The sequence below is a fragment of the Pleuronectes platessa genome, chromosome 6 (genome assembly GCF_947347685.1).
Source record: "Pleuronectes platessa chromosome 6, fPlePla1.1, whole genome shotgun sequence".
Classification (NCBI taxonomy): domain Eukaryota; kingdom Metazoa; phylum Chordata; class Actinopteri; order Pleuronectiformes; family Pleuronectidae; genus Pleuronectes; species Pleuronectes platessa.
The window spans coordinates 13,846,316-13,862,847 of record NC_070631.1 but is presented as its reverse complement, the minus strand read 5'-3'; the positions used below and the strand labels follow the sequence as shown (position 1 = coordinate 13,862,847).

The window sequence follows — 16,532 nt, the reverse complement described above, 5'->3', positions numbered from 1 at the left end:
GTCTGCTATATGTTTTGCAAATGATTTTTGAATCTTGTACTTTACTCTAGTACTTTTATTTATACTTATACCTCTAGACAAATATCGTACTTTTGACACATCATGGGTGTCCCTACTGCAAGCTGACTGTTTAACTGTAGCACCTTGTTAATTCGGGAAATTAGAGTAATTATAAAAACAAAGACTTATAATGTATCTTTTCCATTACTTTTCAGTTATGATTTAATATTCTATATTCTATTTGGGATCTTTTGATTATATAATATGCTGTATTTGATATTAAATTATACTGATTTATTTTGCTTCTTGTCTTTAAAGTTGCGTATTCTTGTTTTATTTGTCCTCTTTGTGAAGCACTTTATAACAGCTTAATGATACTATTTAAATAGAAATATTATTATTTTATTATAACTGCTGTTCTTGTGGTAGGTAAGGACAAGATGATACTTTCTTGATGAGTAAGTAATCAGCATTTATTGCGGCAGCTTTAGTGATGTACACATGAATGGATCAATATTTACCATCGAGTACCAATCAAGTAATAAATTCAGAAACATTACATTCTGTGCGCTGATAACTTACCTTTGGTACTTGAAGGATATTTGATGCAGACCAAACTGTAAATGAACTCCATTAAAAGTAAAGTGTTGGTAACATTTCGCATTCACTTTAAAAAGTAAAGTGTCCGTGCAGTGTCAAAAGTATAAATATAGTATATGCAATATAGTTTTATAGTTTATTGTAAGATTATTATCATTGCTAAAGCATTGATGTGGAAACACAACTTTAATAATATGGTTGATTGACATGTTGGAGTTAATAATTATCAGGATTTCCTTTACCACAGGATAAGTAATGTAAAAGAAAACATCATGTAAACAATCTTAATCCACAAAATAATTGATTTCTATAGCAGATACACACATTTAAAAGAAGTTAAAAGTACTTTCAGTCTCAGTTGTTGCGAAAGAGAAATGTAAAGTGGCCGAAAACGGAAGTATCCTACTGAAGCACAATTTTTTTCTTTACCACTAATCACTGCTTACCCTACTTGATTTAGCAAGACTTACAATGTGTATGTGTGTGTGTATGTGTGTGTGTGCATGCGTGCGTGCATGTATGAAGTAATATCGCGATGTGTTATTACAAGAAGAACCTGAAGGCAGCATTTGAGTTCATTCATTTTGAGAGATGCACATTTGTAGTTTTTCAGTGTAGAAAATGTCTTTACTTCACAGTAAAACAAAATAATGTCCTAAACTTAAATGCAGCAGACAAGGTTATCAAAAGCCACAGCAAATAAAAATAATATATTACCAAATAACAATATCTGACTGAACTAGAACTGTGGTCTAACAAAAAGAGAAAAATGAAATACATAGTAACATTTATGTAATTGTACACAAACAATCACATCTATAAAAAGTGTAACTTCATCCACAGTCTCAGATAATCTTTGAAACACAGTTTTGAAGTTTTTAAAATACCGAATATCCCCAATGTGGAGACTTTTTATTTAACTATTAGATTTGGAACATGAAAAATAATACTAATCACCACTCTTTACAATATTTTAATCTCCCTCAGTAAGCCTACATCCTTTGTAACAAATAAAAATGATTCACAGCCCATTTCTGTTTTCTAAAATGCCTCAAAAACATCTGTTGGAGGTGTGTTGATGTCAAACCAGCGAAGATCTGTTCATCGTCTGATTCAAGCTTCGTCCGAGTCCTCGTCATCCTGTTGGAGTCGAGAAGATGACGACTTCAGTGGAACTGAGTCAAATCCATCTGACGACCTCTGAAACACACAGAGAAAAACAAGAAGCATGAATGGCAGCCCCATACTGTATGTGTGTGTGTGTACTGTATCTTTACTTATATTTTTGTGAGGACCATTTTGAGTATACCCCTCATGAAGTGTTAGGCCGGTCCTCACTTTTTCAAAGAGATGTTTGTAGCCTCAGACTTGCTTTTAGGGTCAGGATAGAGAACTTAAAGATAACACAATTAAATAGTGGTGAACGAGCCCTGGCGACTTGATATTGATTATTATTCTTCCTGATTAAGGCATATATTAATAAATACATATATATATATAACGCATAGTTAGAGTTATAGAAGCTAGTTTTAGCTTCATACAAGAAAAGACAATGTGAGGAGGAGGTCAGGGTTGAGCAAACAAAATCTGTTAGGTTACATATTGAGTTAGAAAAATAATTGAAAAAATTATCTGTCAGGGATATGTTGGATATTGAGATACTCATAAAATGTTAGGGTTAAGAAATTAATAGCAGGGCTGGACTAAATAGAAAGAATCTAAATGGTTAGTGCTAGAATAAAAAAAAATAGTTTTAAAATAAAAATTTAACTTTCAATGACTTTAAAGGGGGACGAAAACAAAAATGAAAAAAATATTGAGCTGTGATTATTAAAGGTAACGCACACAGTCTGGTTGAAAGGCAGCAAGTCCAATAATTGCGAGGAGGGAAGGATTTTATCAAATAAGTATAAATCAGGTTTAGGCTTGGTGATTAGTCTTGATGGTTAATGTTAGGGTGAGGAGTGAGGGAAAGCATCACGCCAATGTGTGTCCTCACTAAGATAAAAGTACAACAATGTTTGTGTTCGTGTGTGAGTGGAGCTGTTTACAAACCTCTCGTGAGAAGGACTTAATCTTGGTGAAAAAAGATTTCTTGGTGAGGTCCATGAGGTCGTCCTCTGCGTCCTCGCCCTCCATTATAGCGCAGCTGTCTGCGGTGGGCAGCTCACACTCTTGACCGCCGGAGCTCATCATCAGCTTGGAATATTTATACTGCAGCCTGCATATGGAGAATGACATGGATTCAGAAATCTGATTGGAAAAGCGTTCATATTCATGTTACTTCAACAAACAACCAAAAGAGAATACGAAGCTCAATGGTCTCACTTGCGCGTCTTCTTCCAGAAATAGCAGCTGACACTGATGAGCAGCACAGCAGCAATTATTCCCGTGGTCACACCGAACTTGAGCCAGAAATCCAGACTCACACAGGCGCTGACTTTTTGTGCTGGTAGAGACACTCCTCCATAGCACTGCAACGGCTGCTGCCACACATAGGTGGTTTTCTGGGGGGGGGGGAAATAATCCTCAAATTGTTTTTAAGGGATAAATAACATTGATTGATTGATTGATTGATGAAATATTCCTTTAAATTTGCCCATAAACAATAGATGAAGATCAGCACACACAGCACAGTAAATAAAATACAAGATGCTGCTCTTTGTGGTTAAATGATCACATGAACTGGAAAACTATCTTCTTTCCTGTAATCTATTCTTAAATATGTATCGGTATATTTAGAAATCTTTAAGTAGTTATTTTCACAGAGGATGAGTTTCGAGTTGATCTGTGATGGATTTGTGGGGTTGAGGAGGTAAAGTGTTTTTTGTCTCTACCTGTATTCCCTGGATACAAGCGCTGACGATTTCTCTGTAGTGGCTTCTGGTGCAGAGTGGACATGCATGCTGGCTCTGCCACAGGAGGTGGAACACACAGCCATCGCACGTCCCTTCTGAACAGTTTCTGTGGAGGAAAACAAAGTAAAAGAGATGTTTGGAAGCTTCGCGTGGTAAAAAAAAAAGGTTTCTCCACGGAGCCCCTTTGTTCAGAGAGCCGAATCTCAAAATCGATCTCGGTTGTGGTGTGAGATACCTTGGCAGTGTGATGTGGTATTTGGCGGTCAGTGCTGGATCACATCTCAGTCTGATGGCGGCCGACCTGCCTTGTTTACAAGTCTGAGTCGTCTCACTGGACCTGGACATGTCACAAACAAGACAAACGTAAAGGTCTAAACTTATCTCTTCATCACAGTGGATTGAACAAAACTGGATAAATCTTGATCGTAGTTACTTGTAATAGAAGATGACGTCTGGCAGCATGGACGTAGACGGGAACAGCCAATCAGGAGAGGAGATGCTGCTCAGCGTCGTGTCAGTGGTCACACCTTCACAATGACAACATGTATCAAATGCTTGTTATCTGATTAATGACATAAACACAGTTTAAACCAATGGCTCTAACATCTTTTTCTTGCAACACCCCACAAAACAAAGCCTGTTTTGATGCCTCGGCCTGGGAGCTGTTTAATCTCAGAGGGATTCAACGTTGTTTAGTTTCATCTGAAACATTTTCAGAATTCTGAAGAGGTAAACACAGTAAGAAACAATAGGCTTGGGTTTATTTCAATGTCAACATGCTCACAGTGACACAGGAAACTGTTTGGTATACACAGACTTGACCGACAGACTTGAACGACAGGACAGATCCCTAAAAGTGACGCCTTTATCGCCCCCTGGTGTTTTGCTGCAGTATAGGTTATAAACCCTGCCTCGTGTATGTCAATGGTTGGGACATGCTCCAAACTAAAAAGTCAAAGGACACCATAAATACATTATGTCAAAGATAGTTTCTGTTATTTAAGGTAGTTAATATCAAAAGGTTTGTGGTGTGTTTGGTTTTAATTGGTTATTTGTTGCTAGAAAAACGAGGTGAAACATTAGGATTAACAACTGAGACTGACTCATGATTGGACAAGTCTCATAGATATCGGTGCCATAATCTTGCTTGATAAAATAATGATGATTTATTCCTTTCGAAATAAAAATACATCCTATATCAAAATGTTAAAGAAAGTTCCTGGATCCGGCCCTTTGTCCAGATCAGCAGCTAAATTCAAAGGGTTCTTTCTTGGCCAATTCCTCATCCTTCCACCAAGTTTACTGGAAATCAATGCAGTTGTTTTTGCGTAATTCTAGTGACAATCTGACAAACCAACAAACAAAGAGGCAGGGGCAATAACACAACCTCCTTGACGACGGTAATATTATATAATTCAGGCGCAATTAGATGTAGTTCTATACGACAGCAGAGTAAATAATCGATGGAAAAACATGAGTAGCTGAAGCACCATTAGCGGCAATGAAACCAACAGAGGAGTTAAGTGAGAGTGCTCTATATTTATCTATGAAACACTCATGACCAAATAAGGCACAGAGACAGAAGTTATGGAAAGAATGTCCTTAGGTGATATTTACTAAGGGTTTCACATTAGTGTGACAATGAAAGGTTTTTCAAAGCACTCAGACATTATGATGCTGAGCGGAAAAATCCTGATGCGACACATCACGTTCTCTCAGCGTGTGTGAGAGAACAGTCTGTGCTACCACAGTTTACTGCCCTTCATTAATGTTTGGACATTTGAAGTGCACCTTTCAGCAAACAACTGAAACTGTTGTTGGATAGACTGACAAATGTATCATGGCATTGTACAGGTGGGGCATTCAGTCCATACCGACAAGAGAGTCCCCGATGAGGAACGGCTGTGAGGACACCACGCTCTGACTCCTGATTTCAGATGGAACCACAGTGGACTGGCAGACGTAACCTTTGACTTCCTTCCCAGTCCCCGTTGCGTTGTCCACACAGGTAGCTGGCATTCGACCCTGTAAGAGAAACACAACAGGTGAAAGTCTGTGTGGAAATGTAATTTACACAAAAACATAAATATGGATTATGTGGCTTTCTGACCTCTTTCCCACACAGAGCCACATTAAAGCTCTGGAGATATTTCAGGCCTTTGTTGGTGAAGCGGGGGCTGCTGTGGAAGCCGGTGACATTGGCCAGAGGAGAGAAGTCATAGTGCAGATGTGCTCCTCCTCTCGACTGCACATCCAGCGTACAGTCACTGAGACACGCTGAGTAGGCCTGGAGGGTGAGGTCAGGAAGTCAACACATGCATTTACATCCACAGCATAGTCAGTTTGTAGTGGGTGGATTCATGTGGGAGAACCATTAAGACACATGATATATGTGAGAGACATTTTAACAGCTTGTTCTAAAAAAAGATATACGATGTGGAACAACATATAAATTATAATTTTTAAAAGCACAAATGAGGTTTTCATAAGGGAGAAAAGGTACACAAAAACAAGCATTATCATGTATAGATACATATATAGATACAGTTAAATTCAATTCAGTTTCTAGTATTTTACATGTGCTTAAACCCATCAAATGAAAATTTGCTAAATTGTCTGTTTTGATTGTTCCACCTTTTTTCATCCATTAATCCCCAAATGCTATTTTGAAGCCTTGTGCAAATTGCCAGGGAAATACATATTAAATCACATTCAACATAACTCAATTTTATCATTTCATTTTTGTTAATATTGTGTTTTTTCCCTCAATAGAGTTGAGGAATAAACTAAATACATGAAACTCATCCTTTAATAAAACACCACAGTGTGGTCATGTGTTGAAAGAAAACATTAAAATCCTCAATCTTCCAGAAATAAGCCAGAGGACATGAAGTCACCAGTAAACACCGATAGATTCAGTCTTTAGAGTTTCTCGGTGACCAGCATCTCGTCGGTCTCACCTTGTTTCTCCTCGTGTTTGGACCACAGCTGATACAGGCGTCCTCTCCGAACGGCTGCTCAGGCCTGATGATAGTGTTTTCCGAGCATCTCTTGCAGAACCCGGTCCTGTTGACCATGTAGTGTCCCGGTGGGCAGGGAACACAGGCCTCGTCCGAGCTCATGGCGCAGCGGCGACACTGTGAGGCTACACCTCCGACCACGTTGGTGATGTGGATGGCGTAGATCTTTGCAATGTCACCACTGTACTTCCTCTCCTGAGGGAAGAGAAGCATTAGGTCTTAGTAACCAGTTAAGTCCCTCTACACACAGGGAGATTGTTTTATATAGAGAGAGAGATTTAAGTGTTGTAACTATTCTCATATTTAAGGTGCCGGATTTGAGTATTTACATTTTCTGCTACTTTCTATATCCCATTTCTTTGCAGATTCAGATTAGAAATATAAATTAGAATTAACAAATAATAAGGATGTATTATTTTAGATAAAGATAATAGCTTTTACTTTAGGTTCTTTAAATATAATGTAAGGTAAAACTTTCGTACTTTACCTTAAGTAAAAGTGAAAATGCATGAATGTATTTAAGGAGAATTTCTTCAACCAAAGTATATCTTATCCTCAGTGCGCGTGCACCCGAAAGGTCATGTTAACTTTTCCGCAGCAGACACACAGCTCCACAGTGCCCTCTAGTGTTAAGAGCAATGTTTCCTCTGTGCTTCATCTTATTCACCTCTTGCTGTTCCCCGCAGTGTTTAAATGAGTTTATTCTTTTATGCTTATCCTGGTAATGACAATTCTTTATGAGGTTATCTATCTGATGAGGCAACACAAATAATACACTATCACAGGGAGAATTCAATTAACAAGGTAAATTTTCAAACTAAAAATGTCCTTAATCGTCCTTGTTAAGATGGTGCTGACATTTTGATTAGTCAGTAATGTAAAGTTTATGATTCATGCTTTAATGTTCATTTCTGCCCGAGGGACTGAGACAGATCATCTCATTGTATTTTGGGTTGTGCTGCTGTGTTCGTGTCTCACAATGTTAAACTCCTCTGTGCGTTGAAACGTCCACGTGAAGCCGACGGTGCTGTTGCTCTGGATGAGGTAGGAGTACGACTGTTTGCTGCTGCTGCCTTTCCACTGCTCCACCACCACGTTGTTCCACTGATTATAACCCTGCGGAGAAATGCATTTTATTCACACTCCTGTTCACGTGATGCTCGGCGTCTTTGTGGTCACCTGACCCAGAGAGTTTAACTCACAGCGAGGAAGAAGAGTTTGCATTCGGCCGTACACATGGTCTCGAAGACGAAGGTGATGCGAGACAGTTCACTCCTCTCACTGTCTTTGGCCAGAGACTGAGGCAGCCTGGGAAGACACGCGACATTTCAATCAACTTTTCTTACACACACAAACTGTAAAGAGAGTTGGTTGTATAATTCCCTCAAGAGAAATGTTTGACTTCACCTGTATCCAGGGACGTTGAGCATGAGCATCAGATAGTCTGTGTCCTGATCACCAGGGGTTGTGTAAATGTATTCTCCAGCCACCTCCCATGCTGTGAATACAGATTAAAAAACATAGTGATACATTCCTATGCTGTTAAACCCTACTCTGTTTATAAAGCGGGACGACCTGAAAGCTCCCCAAAAGCCTCCTCCGTGTTAGTGGATAGGACATAGCCCAAACTAAAAAGTCACAGTGCTGAGCATGTAAATTTATCTCCGACCACAGATAAAATAATTGACTTAATGATCTTAAGGTCTGTTTACAAACTTCTGCACCATTAGATATTTAGTTTAGGTTATTCTGTCAAAATCCAGATTGTTCATTTTCTATCATATTTTTTTTTTAAGTGATTACTTCTTTATTCCGTGACGCTCTGAGGTCATTATCAGATCAGCTGTTATGACGTCTACCCTCTCGGACGCTGTGCAGCCTGATATTTTCTTACCAACTCTGTGTTCGGAGCCTCTCAACTCTCTGCTGAAGATGGAGCTCTTCATGTTGCTCGGCATCGTGTTCCACCATTTGTACTCGAACCCCACAACTGGCTCCGTGCCGACAGCACACTGGGCACAGGCTGTGGGTAGATAATGTGTTTTCACGTTAATATACAGGTTTCACTGTGTTTACCTCAAAACTGGATGAAACAGGGGGTTAGAAGCACCACTATCTAGCTTGAATGTGAAAATTAAAAAAAGTCCAATGTTGTATAATCTTTTATCAATATAAAATGTGTTCATGATTGTGATAGTGGCTCTGTACCAGTTCCGTTTGAGTAGAGGCCGTTGGTGCAGGGTTGGCAGGTGGAGGAGTTGGTGACAAAGAAACCAGGATTACATGGTGGACAGGTGTGTTTCTCCCCTGATGCAGGAAGCGTCACCGCTCCTTCAATGGTCTCGTTGCAGATCTTCGGCTCAATCCACTTGTACATGAGCTGCGTCTGAGACATAGAACAGGCCAGATATAAACACATGGAAGAGGTGACCGGTGGCCCTGTGACACAATCAGCAAAGACAATGCACATTGAAGGACACACAACAGCTACAACAGATGATTGTGACCAGCAGGATTCTGAAAGATCTCATAGTCATAGTCATATGAGGTCACAATGACCTTTAACCAGTAAGGTCTGATTAAGTTTGAGTCCAACTGACAACGGGTCACAATTTGAAGACATTGTCAAAATACAGACTTGATATATATTGTTCAAGAGGCCAATGACATTTTTTCTGAAGCTACAGTGACCTTGAATTTTGACCCTTCACCGATAAAATCGAATCAATTAATGAAGGCAAATTAATGTTTGTACCATTTTTGAAGACATTCCCTCCATGTTTTCTTGAGATATCAAATTCAAATCGCCCTAAAATGTTGACCTTGACTTTTCATCTTTGTCCACCAACTTCTAATAAGTTCATCCACGAGTCCAAGAGGTAATCATACCAAATTGAAACAGCTCCGGCATTCAACAGAATGAGACAGAATAATATTGACTCTGGCTGGTAGCTGTTGGCAGTACGGAGGCATAAAAATGAGGCAAGTTCAGCAGAGGTGAAGCTGCATGACAGCTGCCTCCACGTATCAAATCTTTGTGTCCACATTACCTTTCCCTCTGAGTCACAAGGTGTGTGAGTGTAGAAGTAGTCACTGTTTGTACATGCTGGTCTCGGTTTACAGCTCCCTGAACCAGCCTCTGGAAAAACAGAAAACAAAGCCGGATACGAGAAGGGAAAAGAACAGCTTACATTAAGATCCAGTGATAAGAGGCTGCACATTCTCTGTAGCCTCTAGAGCTGTAAATGCTGTATTTGCATGCAGATATTACTATATTATACTGTGCTATGTGTGCAGCAATATGCAAATACAAAGTGGTTCATCTACAAACGCGATGCCGAGTTAAAGAACATGCCAGTGAGTGGTATGATACTCTTTGTGGACGGAGCGTTATAAATGCCAACATGAATACCTGCATATTTGTCTGGTTCACACTGATGGCAAACAGTGGCGCCCTTAGTGGAGTAGGTACCGGCGGGGCAGGGGGCACAGCGGGCAGATCCTGCTTTGGCACTGTGGGTGCCAGGTTTACAGCGGAAACACTCGGATGTGTAGGCCACTCCTGGAAGAAAAAATCATTAACAGGGGAAAAAAGAAGAGGAGGAGTGAAGAAAGGTTTTGAGCCGGGCTGCTCACAACACTCAGGGGTTAGTCTACCTGAGATGGCGACGTTTCTCAACAGAACAGGTTTGACAGTGTCGGCCGGCAGAGTGTACGCTGTGGTTCTCCAATACAACACATTGTTGCCCTTGTTCAGCTCAACCTGCACAGAGTCGGTGTGAAAAGTGAAAGAGGAACAGAAGAGAAATAGAGGAGCGCAGATAAATCTCTATAAACCGTTTTTGTATGTGAATATACAGAATCTGTAAGCAAGGGAAAAAGACTTTGGAGGAAAAAGAGGCAGAGTACATCAACGGAAATGCATTTGGTGTCTTCTGGTCCTAAAACATCTACAAAATCTATCGCTGCTTGTGTTTTGTTTGAAGAAACCTTCAATTTAACTGATAAGAGAAACTGCACTGTAAACAGTGAACAGGGGACAGAAGAGTCTTGGCCCAGATGTCCACTGTATACATCTGAAGCCCCAAAATATTCTCCGTTGCCCCCAGAGGCTAGATATTGCCCTCGGACTAACCTTGTATTTACTCCAGTTTTTCTCTGAAGTCTTCATCCAGCGGTTTTCAGAGTCTGTGGACTGACACTGGTCATTCTGAATCTGCAGGAGAGGAGGGAAAAGAACTCGAGGTCACCAAGTATTTCCCCCTGAAAACAGCTTCATCACAACACACTGGCACTTTAAATCACTTACAAAGAACTCAAAGTGGATGCTGCTCTCCTCGTAGAAATACTCGAAGGACACGGTCCCAGGCTCCTTCAGACTCACAGCGTAGGACAACAACGCTGTGCACTCATCTGTGTTTGAGGCGATGTAATCCCCCTTTGGAGTCCAGGTTGAGCTGGAATAACATCAGCAGCAGAGACTGTTTAATGTTTCTTAAAACCAACTGAACACTGAGAATAATCGATCGAGACATAAGAGATCAAATAAGAACTTTGTGAGGAACAGTATATATTTACTTGGAGCAGTCTGTCCAGCTGTCCCCTCCATTTGTCACCTCCCCATGGGTGACAAAACCTGTGGGCAGGCTGTCCCACTCATCGAACGCCAACCCGGTGCCCAGAGAGTAGGTGCCTGCAGCACACTTCTGACACTCCTGTGACTGCATGTCCAGAAACTCCCCCTCACTACAGGAGAAGGCTGGAGGAGGAAACAAACAAAAAACAACGGGCAAAAACAGAGAAGAGAGGATTCATGGAGACGTGAACCTGGCAATGAACAGATACAGTTTTATATTTACACCTGAGAGCTGGAATATAGGGTGAAGGTTTTCAGAAGGTGTAAAAATACAACATGTAAAAGTCAGAAACTCACTGCACTGGGTGCCTTTGACTGGATCTGGTAGACCTGTGCACGTGTTGGCTTTGTTGGGAACCGCCACTCGCCATCGAGAGCTCAGTACGTCACACTCGGTGTACTCAAAGTGATAATCTGACTGCAAGGACAAAACACAGGTGTGAGGTTCACACAGCAAGTTGAAAAACACCACAGAAGAAATAAAAGAGCTAAGAACTGCCAATTAATTGAATTATAGAAAATAGGTTTACCAGAGAAAAAACTATTCAAGTTGACATCTTCAAATATTGTGGTTTATCCAATAAAAATGTTCAAAACCCCAAAATATATTGTTCACTTTCATGTTTGACAAAGAAAGGCATCAAATCCTCACATTTTGGAAACTAAAACCAGACAATCTTAAAACAGGAACAAACAATCCTTTCATCTATGTATTCATTTTTTTATCCATTTATGTATTTGTATGCCATTTCTAAAAATCAAGAACACAAGAACAAATATATAAAAAAAAAGAAAAAAAAAGTCATGAGACCAACAACAACAATAAAAACTAGAATTTGGTCAGATCACAGAGCGCTGCACAAAAAAAGTCAGTTTGAAGTTTTGGTTGAAGGAAGCTACTGACTTACAATCTGACTAACGGATTCACTGACTGTTGCCGCTCTGCAGAAGATGCACGTGAAATAGGCTGGTCATAAAAATGCACATTTGGATTGTTTTATACCTTTTTTTTCTGATCCAGGCCAGCCTCTTTTACAAATAAAAGTTGGAGCAAATATTGACCCAGGAGTCGGCCTCAACCGTTTTTAATCTCATTCATCAAGGATGTGCTGACTCCGGAGCCTCAGGGTTTATTTACTTGGCCGAGGGGGAGAAATGGTGACTCATCTTTTCCTTATGTAAACAGGGAATTTCGGTATTGTCGCAGAGCTTTGGAGACAGAGGGAGCTCAAGTGCAGAGCCCCCCCCCCCCCCCCCCCCGTGTTTTGTTCGGCGTGTCTGAGATAAATACAGTAAGTGACTGACAAACACTGCCCCACCCTCAATGATGTTAAATGTGATGATGTGACACAGCGTTAAAGGTTATCTTGTTGATCTGACACCTTCTGAAGCAAGTCATGAATACTGAGCACAGTGGGATCTTAAGATTTGTCCATTGACCAGCCTGCTGTTCCTGGGAAGGTCAGTCAGCACTAATCCACCCCCCCCCCCCCCCACACACACACACACACACACACAGAGACACAGCCTGTGGGATTAATAGTTAACAGAAACACACAGCAGCAGCAGCGCTCCTCTGGCCTGTGTTTTCGATTAGAGCTGCTACATTAGCTGTGGGGGTATCAGGTGAACACGGCTCCATGTGGGAGGACCTGATGTAAAAATGCATTAAACTGTGGAGATGGGTCGCAGCCTAATCGCCTATACTGGAAACCAACATGAGGAAACCACGGCAACTGGACATCATGACCGCTGGTTCTCATGGTCAATGGACTGGCATGGAAACAGAGTCACCTGGAAAAAGTGGCAGCGACCAGAGCTCCCTGCTTATCATGAAAATAAAAGCTCACAGCTCCCTGGTAAACCACACACTCGGGCGTAATGTCCAAAGTCAGCTGATTAAATGTTTTATCAAACTGTTCTGTTACTATGCAAAGGGAAACACGTGGAAAGGGTGAGGACGGGGGAGCACAGCAGCTGACGATGCAGCATATGGAAGATCTGGTAAAACAAGTGTGAGGGAATGACTCATGTAATTCAAACACTCAGAGAGCAAACATTTGTTCACTTCCCATAAACACACGACATGTTCAAGTGTTGAACGTAGGTGCTGCTGAAACACACAGTCGAAATGTTCCTATTCAAAACTGCCATTTAGGAAATCTACCCTTTAATTTGTCAGCATTTAGTCACAGTTCTTCGGCAGAACAGATTTAAAACCCAGAACATGAGCATGTTTCACTGCATCGTCAGACATTAGGAGTGAGCTGTTAAACAAGCTTTAGGTCAAGATGAACCATCCTTTAAAAGTCTCTTAACCTCAGAGCAACACACATGGATCATTTGTTGGTTTTTAGATAAAATGTTTATCTTATAATACAGCTATTTTTTTTGTAAATGTAAAAAAAAGCTAGGTATTTACAGAAAAAAAAGCTTTGTCCCTGAAACTAAGTTAAACTCTGAAAGGGTTTGTTCCTGATAATGGATCAAAAGAGTCACGCAGCTCCTCACCTCCGTGCACAGGTGCAGATCCGCAGAGGCTTGTGCAAAAAGCAGCCACAGTGAAACGTGGATCAGGGGAATCAGGCCTCGATGCATGGTCGCCTCCTGTCAGTGCTGAAGTGATGGAGCAGTGGAGGGTCTGACCCCAACGCTCAGGTGCAGGTGCTGCAGGAGGTGGGTGTAACACGTCAACTGGAAGCTGATTGGCTCCGGTAACTGTTTGCCATCTTCTCCTGAAAAGACTCCAGACGTATTGGGAGCTGAACGCTAATCAGTAATAACCAAAAGTTTATAAACAGTAAGTATACATTTCTCCATTTACATAGCAGTTATATAAGTGGTAAAATAATTTCTAAAGCAGTGTTGGGAAATGTAAGAAAAGATAAATACATCCCAATGTAAAATTACACAATTCAAACTACAGCAGTCTTGCAGAATGTAATTGAATCCTCAAAATTCAAAGTATTCATTAGGATCATTTCATAGGTCTATGTGACATTCACCTTGTGCTAGTTGATGGGAACAATATGTAATTTATTTGATCACCGAATATAAACTAGAAGGTTTTATATGAATTTTCAGAATTATATTAAATTAAATGTGTCCCACACTGTGATTCTTGTAAGGCGTCAGAAGCCAAGATTGGAAACTACTGGGTTATCTCTAACAATAGGTTTTTAAACCATGTTAAATCATCCAGTATCTAAAATCCAAAAACATAAAAGTAACTTTTAAGAAAGGCTGTCAAATATATGTCGAAAGTAGAAAATACAATACAATCTGAAATGTGAATCAAAAGCAGCATAGAATGACACAAACACACACACACAATAATTTGTCCATCTTTTTCCTGTGCTTAGTTTCTCATGGGAATGAACAGGTAATCCAATCCTAAACGTTAATATAGGATTGGCTTAGCGGCTAGAGTGGTCGTTCTCCAACCAGAAGGTGGCCGGTTCATTTCTTACTCTGCCTGCCAGAGTGTCCATGGCAAGATACTGAACCCCTAAATACTGGTAGGACTTCTTTCGACCTATAAATTGCACAATATCTTACACTATGTAAATTTATATACACAAATAAATAAAGATAAAAAAATGTAATTTACAACAAAAAATTTTTTATTATTAAATCAAATAAATACCGCGTGGTCCACGCATAAATCTGTCACTAATTTAAGAAATTATAAATTATGTTTAGGAATGGAATAAAATATTAAAGTACATTGAAAACAAACACTTTTGTTAAAGAAAATAAGACTGAAGGGAGGAAAAGAGTTCCTCAACAAAGGTTTTATTTTGAAAGGGTCAACCGGAAGTGTAGGTTGCTTAGAAACCAGCTGGTGTTTTGGTTTTAGCGTCGTGTTGTTATTTAAGATGTCGAGCAGGGATCCTTTCCCCTCTCCAAAGTTAGAAAACGAGTTTAGCCTCAGCGGCTTCAGTCCGCAGCTGGTGAGTATATTTATTTATCTATATTCAAACCTTCATTCAATATAAAAAGAAATCTTCTTTCCATATAAACCTTCATTTTTTATATTAAACTTTAATCACAAATTATAAATATACAGTTTTATAATAAAGTCACAAAGGGTGTGCCATTTTATTAATGTTTATCTGGTGTGAATGTAGCTCAGCTACTGATATAACTCAATTATATTTATTAACGTATTTGTAGTTTAGTGTTTAGAGTGTTGCAGACTCTAATGGCTGAAAAATTGCTCTTGCTGCTTGCTTCAAGTGTTCTACATTTGCAGGATTATAAGGCAAATCCAATGTTTGATCGTCTGAAATGTGTCCAATACAAATTAAAATGACCCTCAGCAATGAGTGACCCATCCGCCCATGCCAACTTGGTTTAACTTACATCCGATTGTTTTGTAAACTTGAATTCATTTCTCCTGCCCCCATTCTGTGAAGAGACAAACATGCAAGAAACCGACACACCTGGCCCAGACTGAGGAGCCGTGGTGTCGCCTCTATGACAGAGCAACTTTGGCCAGCACCAGACGCAGTGTTATGTCTGATGAGGTCCAGGTGAGCTCCCGCCAGGGTGGGTCACCTTCTCTTATACAACCAAAACTATATTATTAAATGCACCACTCGTCTTCTTCACCTCAGGCTCCCAACGACAGCCTCGACTTCCATCTAAACTCAGTCTATGATCACAACAAGGACCGCTTCTTTAAGAAGAACCAGACGTTATATCAGAAGGAGAGCGTGTCTGAGGACCCCAGGTGGGTGCTTGTGGTGGTGGACCGGCTCACCAGCTTCACTCTGGCCTTTCTGGATTCTCTTGAAACTGTGTTCATTTTTTAATCATACTTTACAGGAAACATGGAAACGAAAATCAGCAGAAGACAGAAGACAGAGACATCGTCGTGTGGGTCGACCCACAGAGGCGCTCGGTTCACAGCATCAAGTGACACACGGAAGAAGTTCAGTTAAAATAAAATTCCCAACATTTATTATCACAGCTGATAACGTCTTTGTTCAGAAACTAATATTAAGCAATGCTTCTGATTCAGATCTATAATGAGTCTGGGTCTAAAAGTGTTTCTTAAAAACCTGAGGGAGAACATGGGCAGCTTCTTTTCTACATGAAGCTTTGGGTACTTATCTAAAAGCGCTTTTGAATCACTTGCTTTTCTAAATGACACACGCTGAATACTGAAAGGTGACTGATGGTGATTTGATGGTGATTTGATTTGAGAAACCCTTGAACCACAAATATCTTGATAAACACTGAACATCTTTTAGAATAAAAGTGGAATGAAAATAAACACTTATCTCACTCGTCCAATACATGACTAAGATATACAAATTGTCTTCACTTCTGTGCCGATTGAAAGATATGTCATAAACAAAGAGACACATTTGGTTAGTTTAATAGCAGGAATGTTTTTTAATGCTTACCCTA

At 40.1% G+C, this 16,532-nt stretch overlaps 2 protein-coding genes across 3 annotated transcripts; one reads left to right on the top strand and one right to left on the bottom strand.

Moving 5' to 3' along the window:
- Positions 1 to 722: 722 nt before the first annotated feature.
- On the bottom strand, positions 723 to 13,779 carry elapor1 (endosome-lysosome associated apoptosis and autophagy regulator 1). Its single transcript, XM_053425391.1, has 22 exons — positions 13,626 to 13,779; positions 11,412 to 11,532; positions 11,057 to 11,237; positions 10,788 to 10,935; positions 10,614 to 10,694; positions 10,136 to 10,241; positions 9,891 to 10,040; positions 9,529 to 9,617; positions 8,687 to 8,864; positions 8,373 to 8,501; positions 7,886 to 7,976; positions 7,681 to 7,786; positions 7,457 to 7,594; positions 6,419 to 6,673; positions 5,569 to 5,745; positions 5,333 to 5,483; positions 3,892 to 3,985; positions 3,694 to 3,795; positions 3,438 to 3,564; positions 2,929 to 3,107; positions 2,656 to 2,821; positions 723 to 1,800 (listed from the first exon to the last, which is right to left on the bottom strand). Exons 1-22 carry the CDS (start codon positions 13,710 to 13,712, stop codon positions 1,714 to 1,716), a joined length of 2,943 nt encoding a protein of 980 aa, XP_053281366.1. The 5' UTR covers positions 13,713 to 13,779; the 3' UTR covers positions 723 to 1,713.
- On the top strand, positions 12,643 to 16,422 carry cfap276 (cilia and flagella associated protein 276). Of its 2 annotated transcripts, XM_053425395.1 has the most exons (6): positions 12,643 to 12,973; positions 13,052 to 13,914; positions 14,477 to 15,067; positions 15,533 to 15,649; positions 15,734 to 15,849; positions 15,945 to 16,422. In XM_053425395.1, the coding sequence occupies exons 3-6, from the start codon at positions 14,993 to 14,995 to the stop codon at positions 16,036 to 16,038; spliced, it is 402 nt and encodes a 133-aa protein (XP_053281370.1). In that variant the 5' UTR covers positions 12,643 to 12,973; positions 13,052 to 13,914; positions 14,477 to 14,992; the 3' UTR covers positions 16,039 to 16,422. The 2 variants fall into 2 exon arrangements, with proteins under 2 accessions (XP_053281370.1, XP_053281369.1); XM_053425394.1 differs by lacking the exons at positions 12,643 to 12,973; positions 13,052 to 13,914 and having other exon boundaries at positions 13,928 to 15,067.
- Positions 16,423 to 16,532: the final 110 nt, after the last annotated feature.

Bases quoted from the DNA above. Each gene is read 5' to 3' on its own strand.
- cfap276 (XM_053425395.1), top strand. From the start codon at position 14,993: ATGTCGAGCAGGGATCCTTTCCCCTCTCCAAAGTTAGAAAACGAGTTT. The intron at 15,650-15,733 runs GTGAGCTCCCGC...TCTTCACCTCAG, and splicing joins TTATGTCTGATGAGGTCCAG to GCTCCCAACGACAGCCTCGA. The intron at 15,850-15,944 runs GTGGGTGCTTGT...CATACTTTACAG, and splicing joins AGCGTGTCTGAGGACCCCAG to GAAACATGGAAACGAAAATC.
- elapor1 (XM_053425391.1), bottom strand. From the start codon at position 13,712: ATGCATCGAGGCCTGATTCCCCTGATCCACGTTTCACTGTGGCTGCTT. The intron at 8,865-9,528 runs GTAATGTGGACA...TCTATGTCTCAG, and splicing joins CTTGTGACTCAGAGGGAAAG to ACGCAGCTCATGTACAAGTG. The intron at 6,674-7,456 runs GTGAGACACGAA...CTCTTCCCTCAG, and splicing joins GCACAGAGGAGTTTAACATT to GAGAGGAAGTACAGTGGTGA.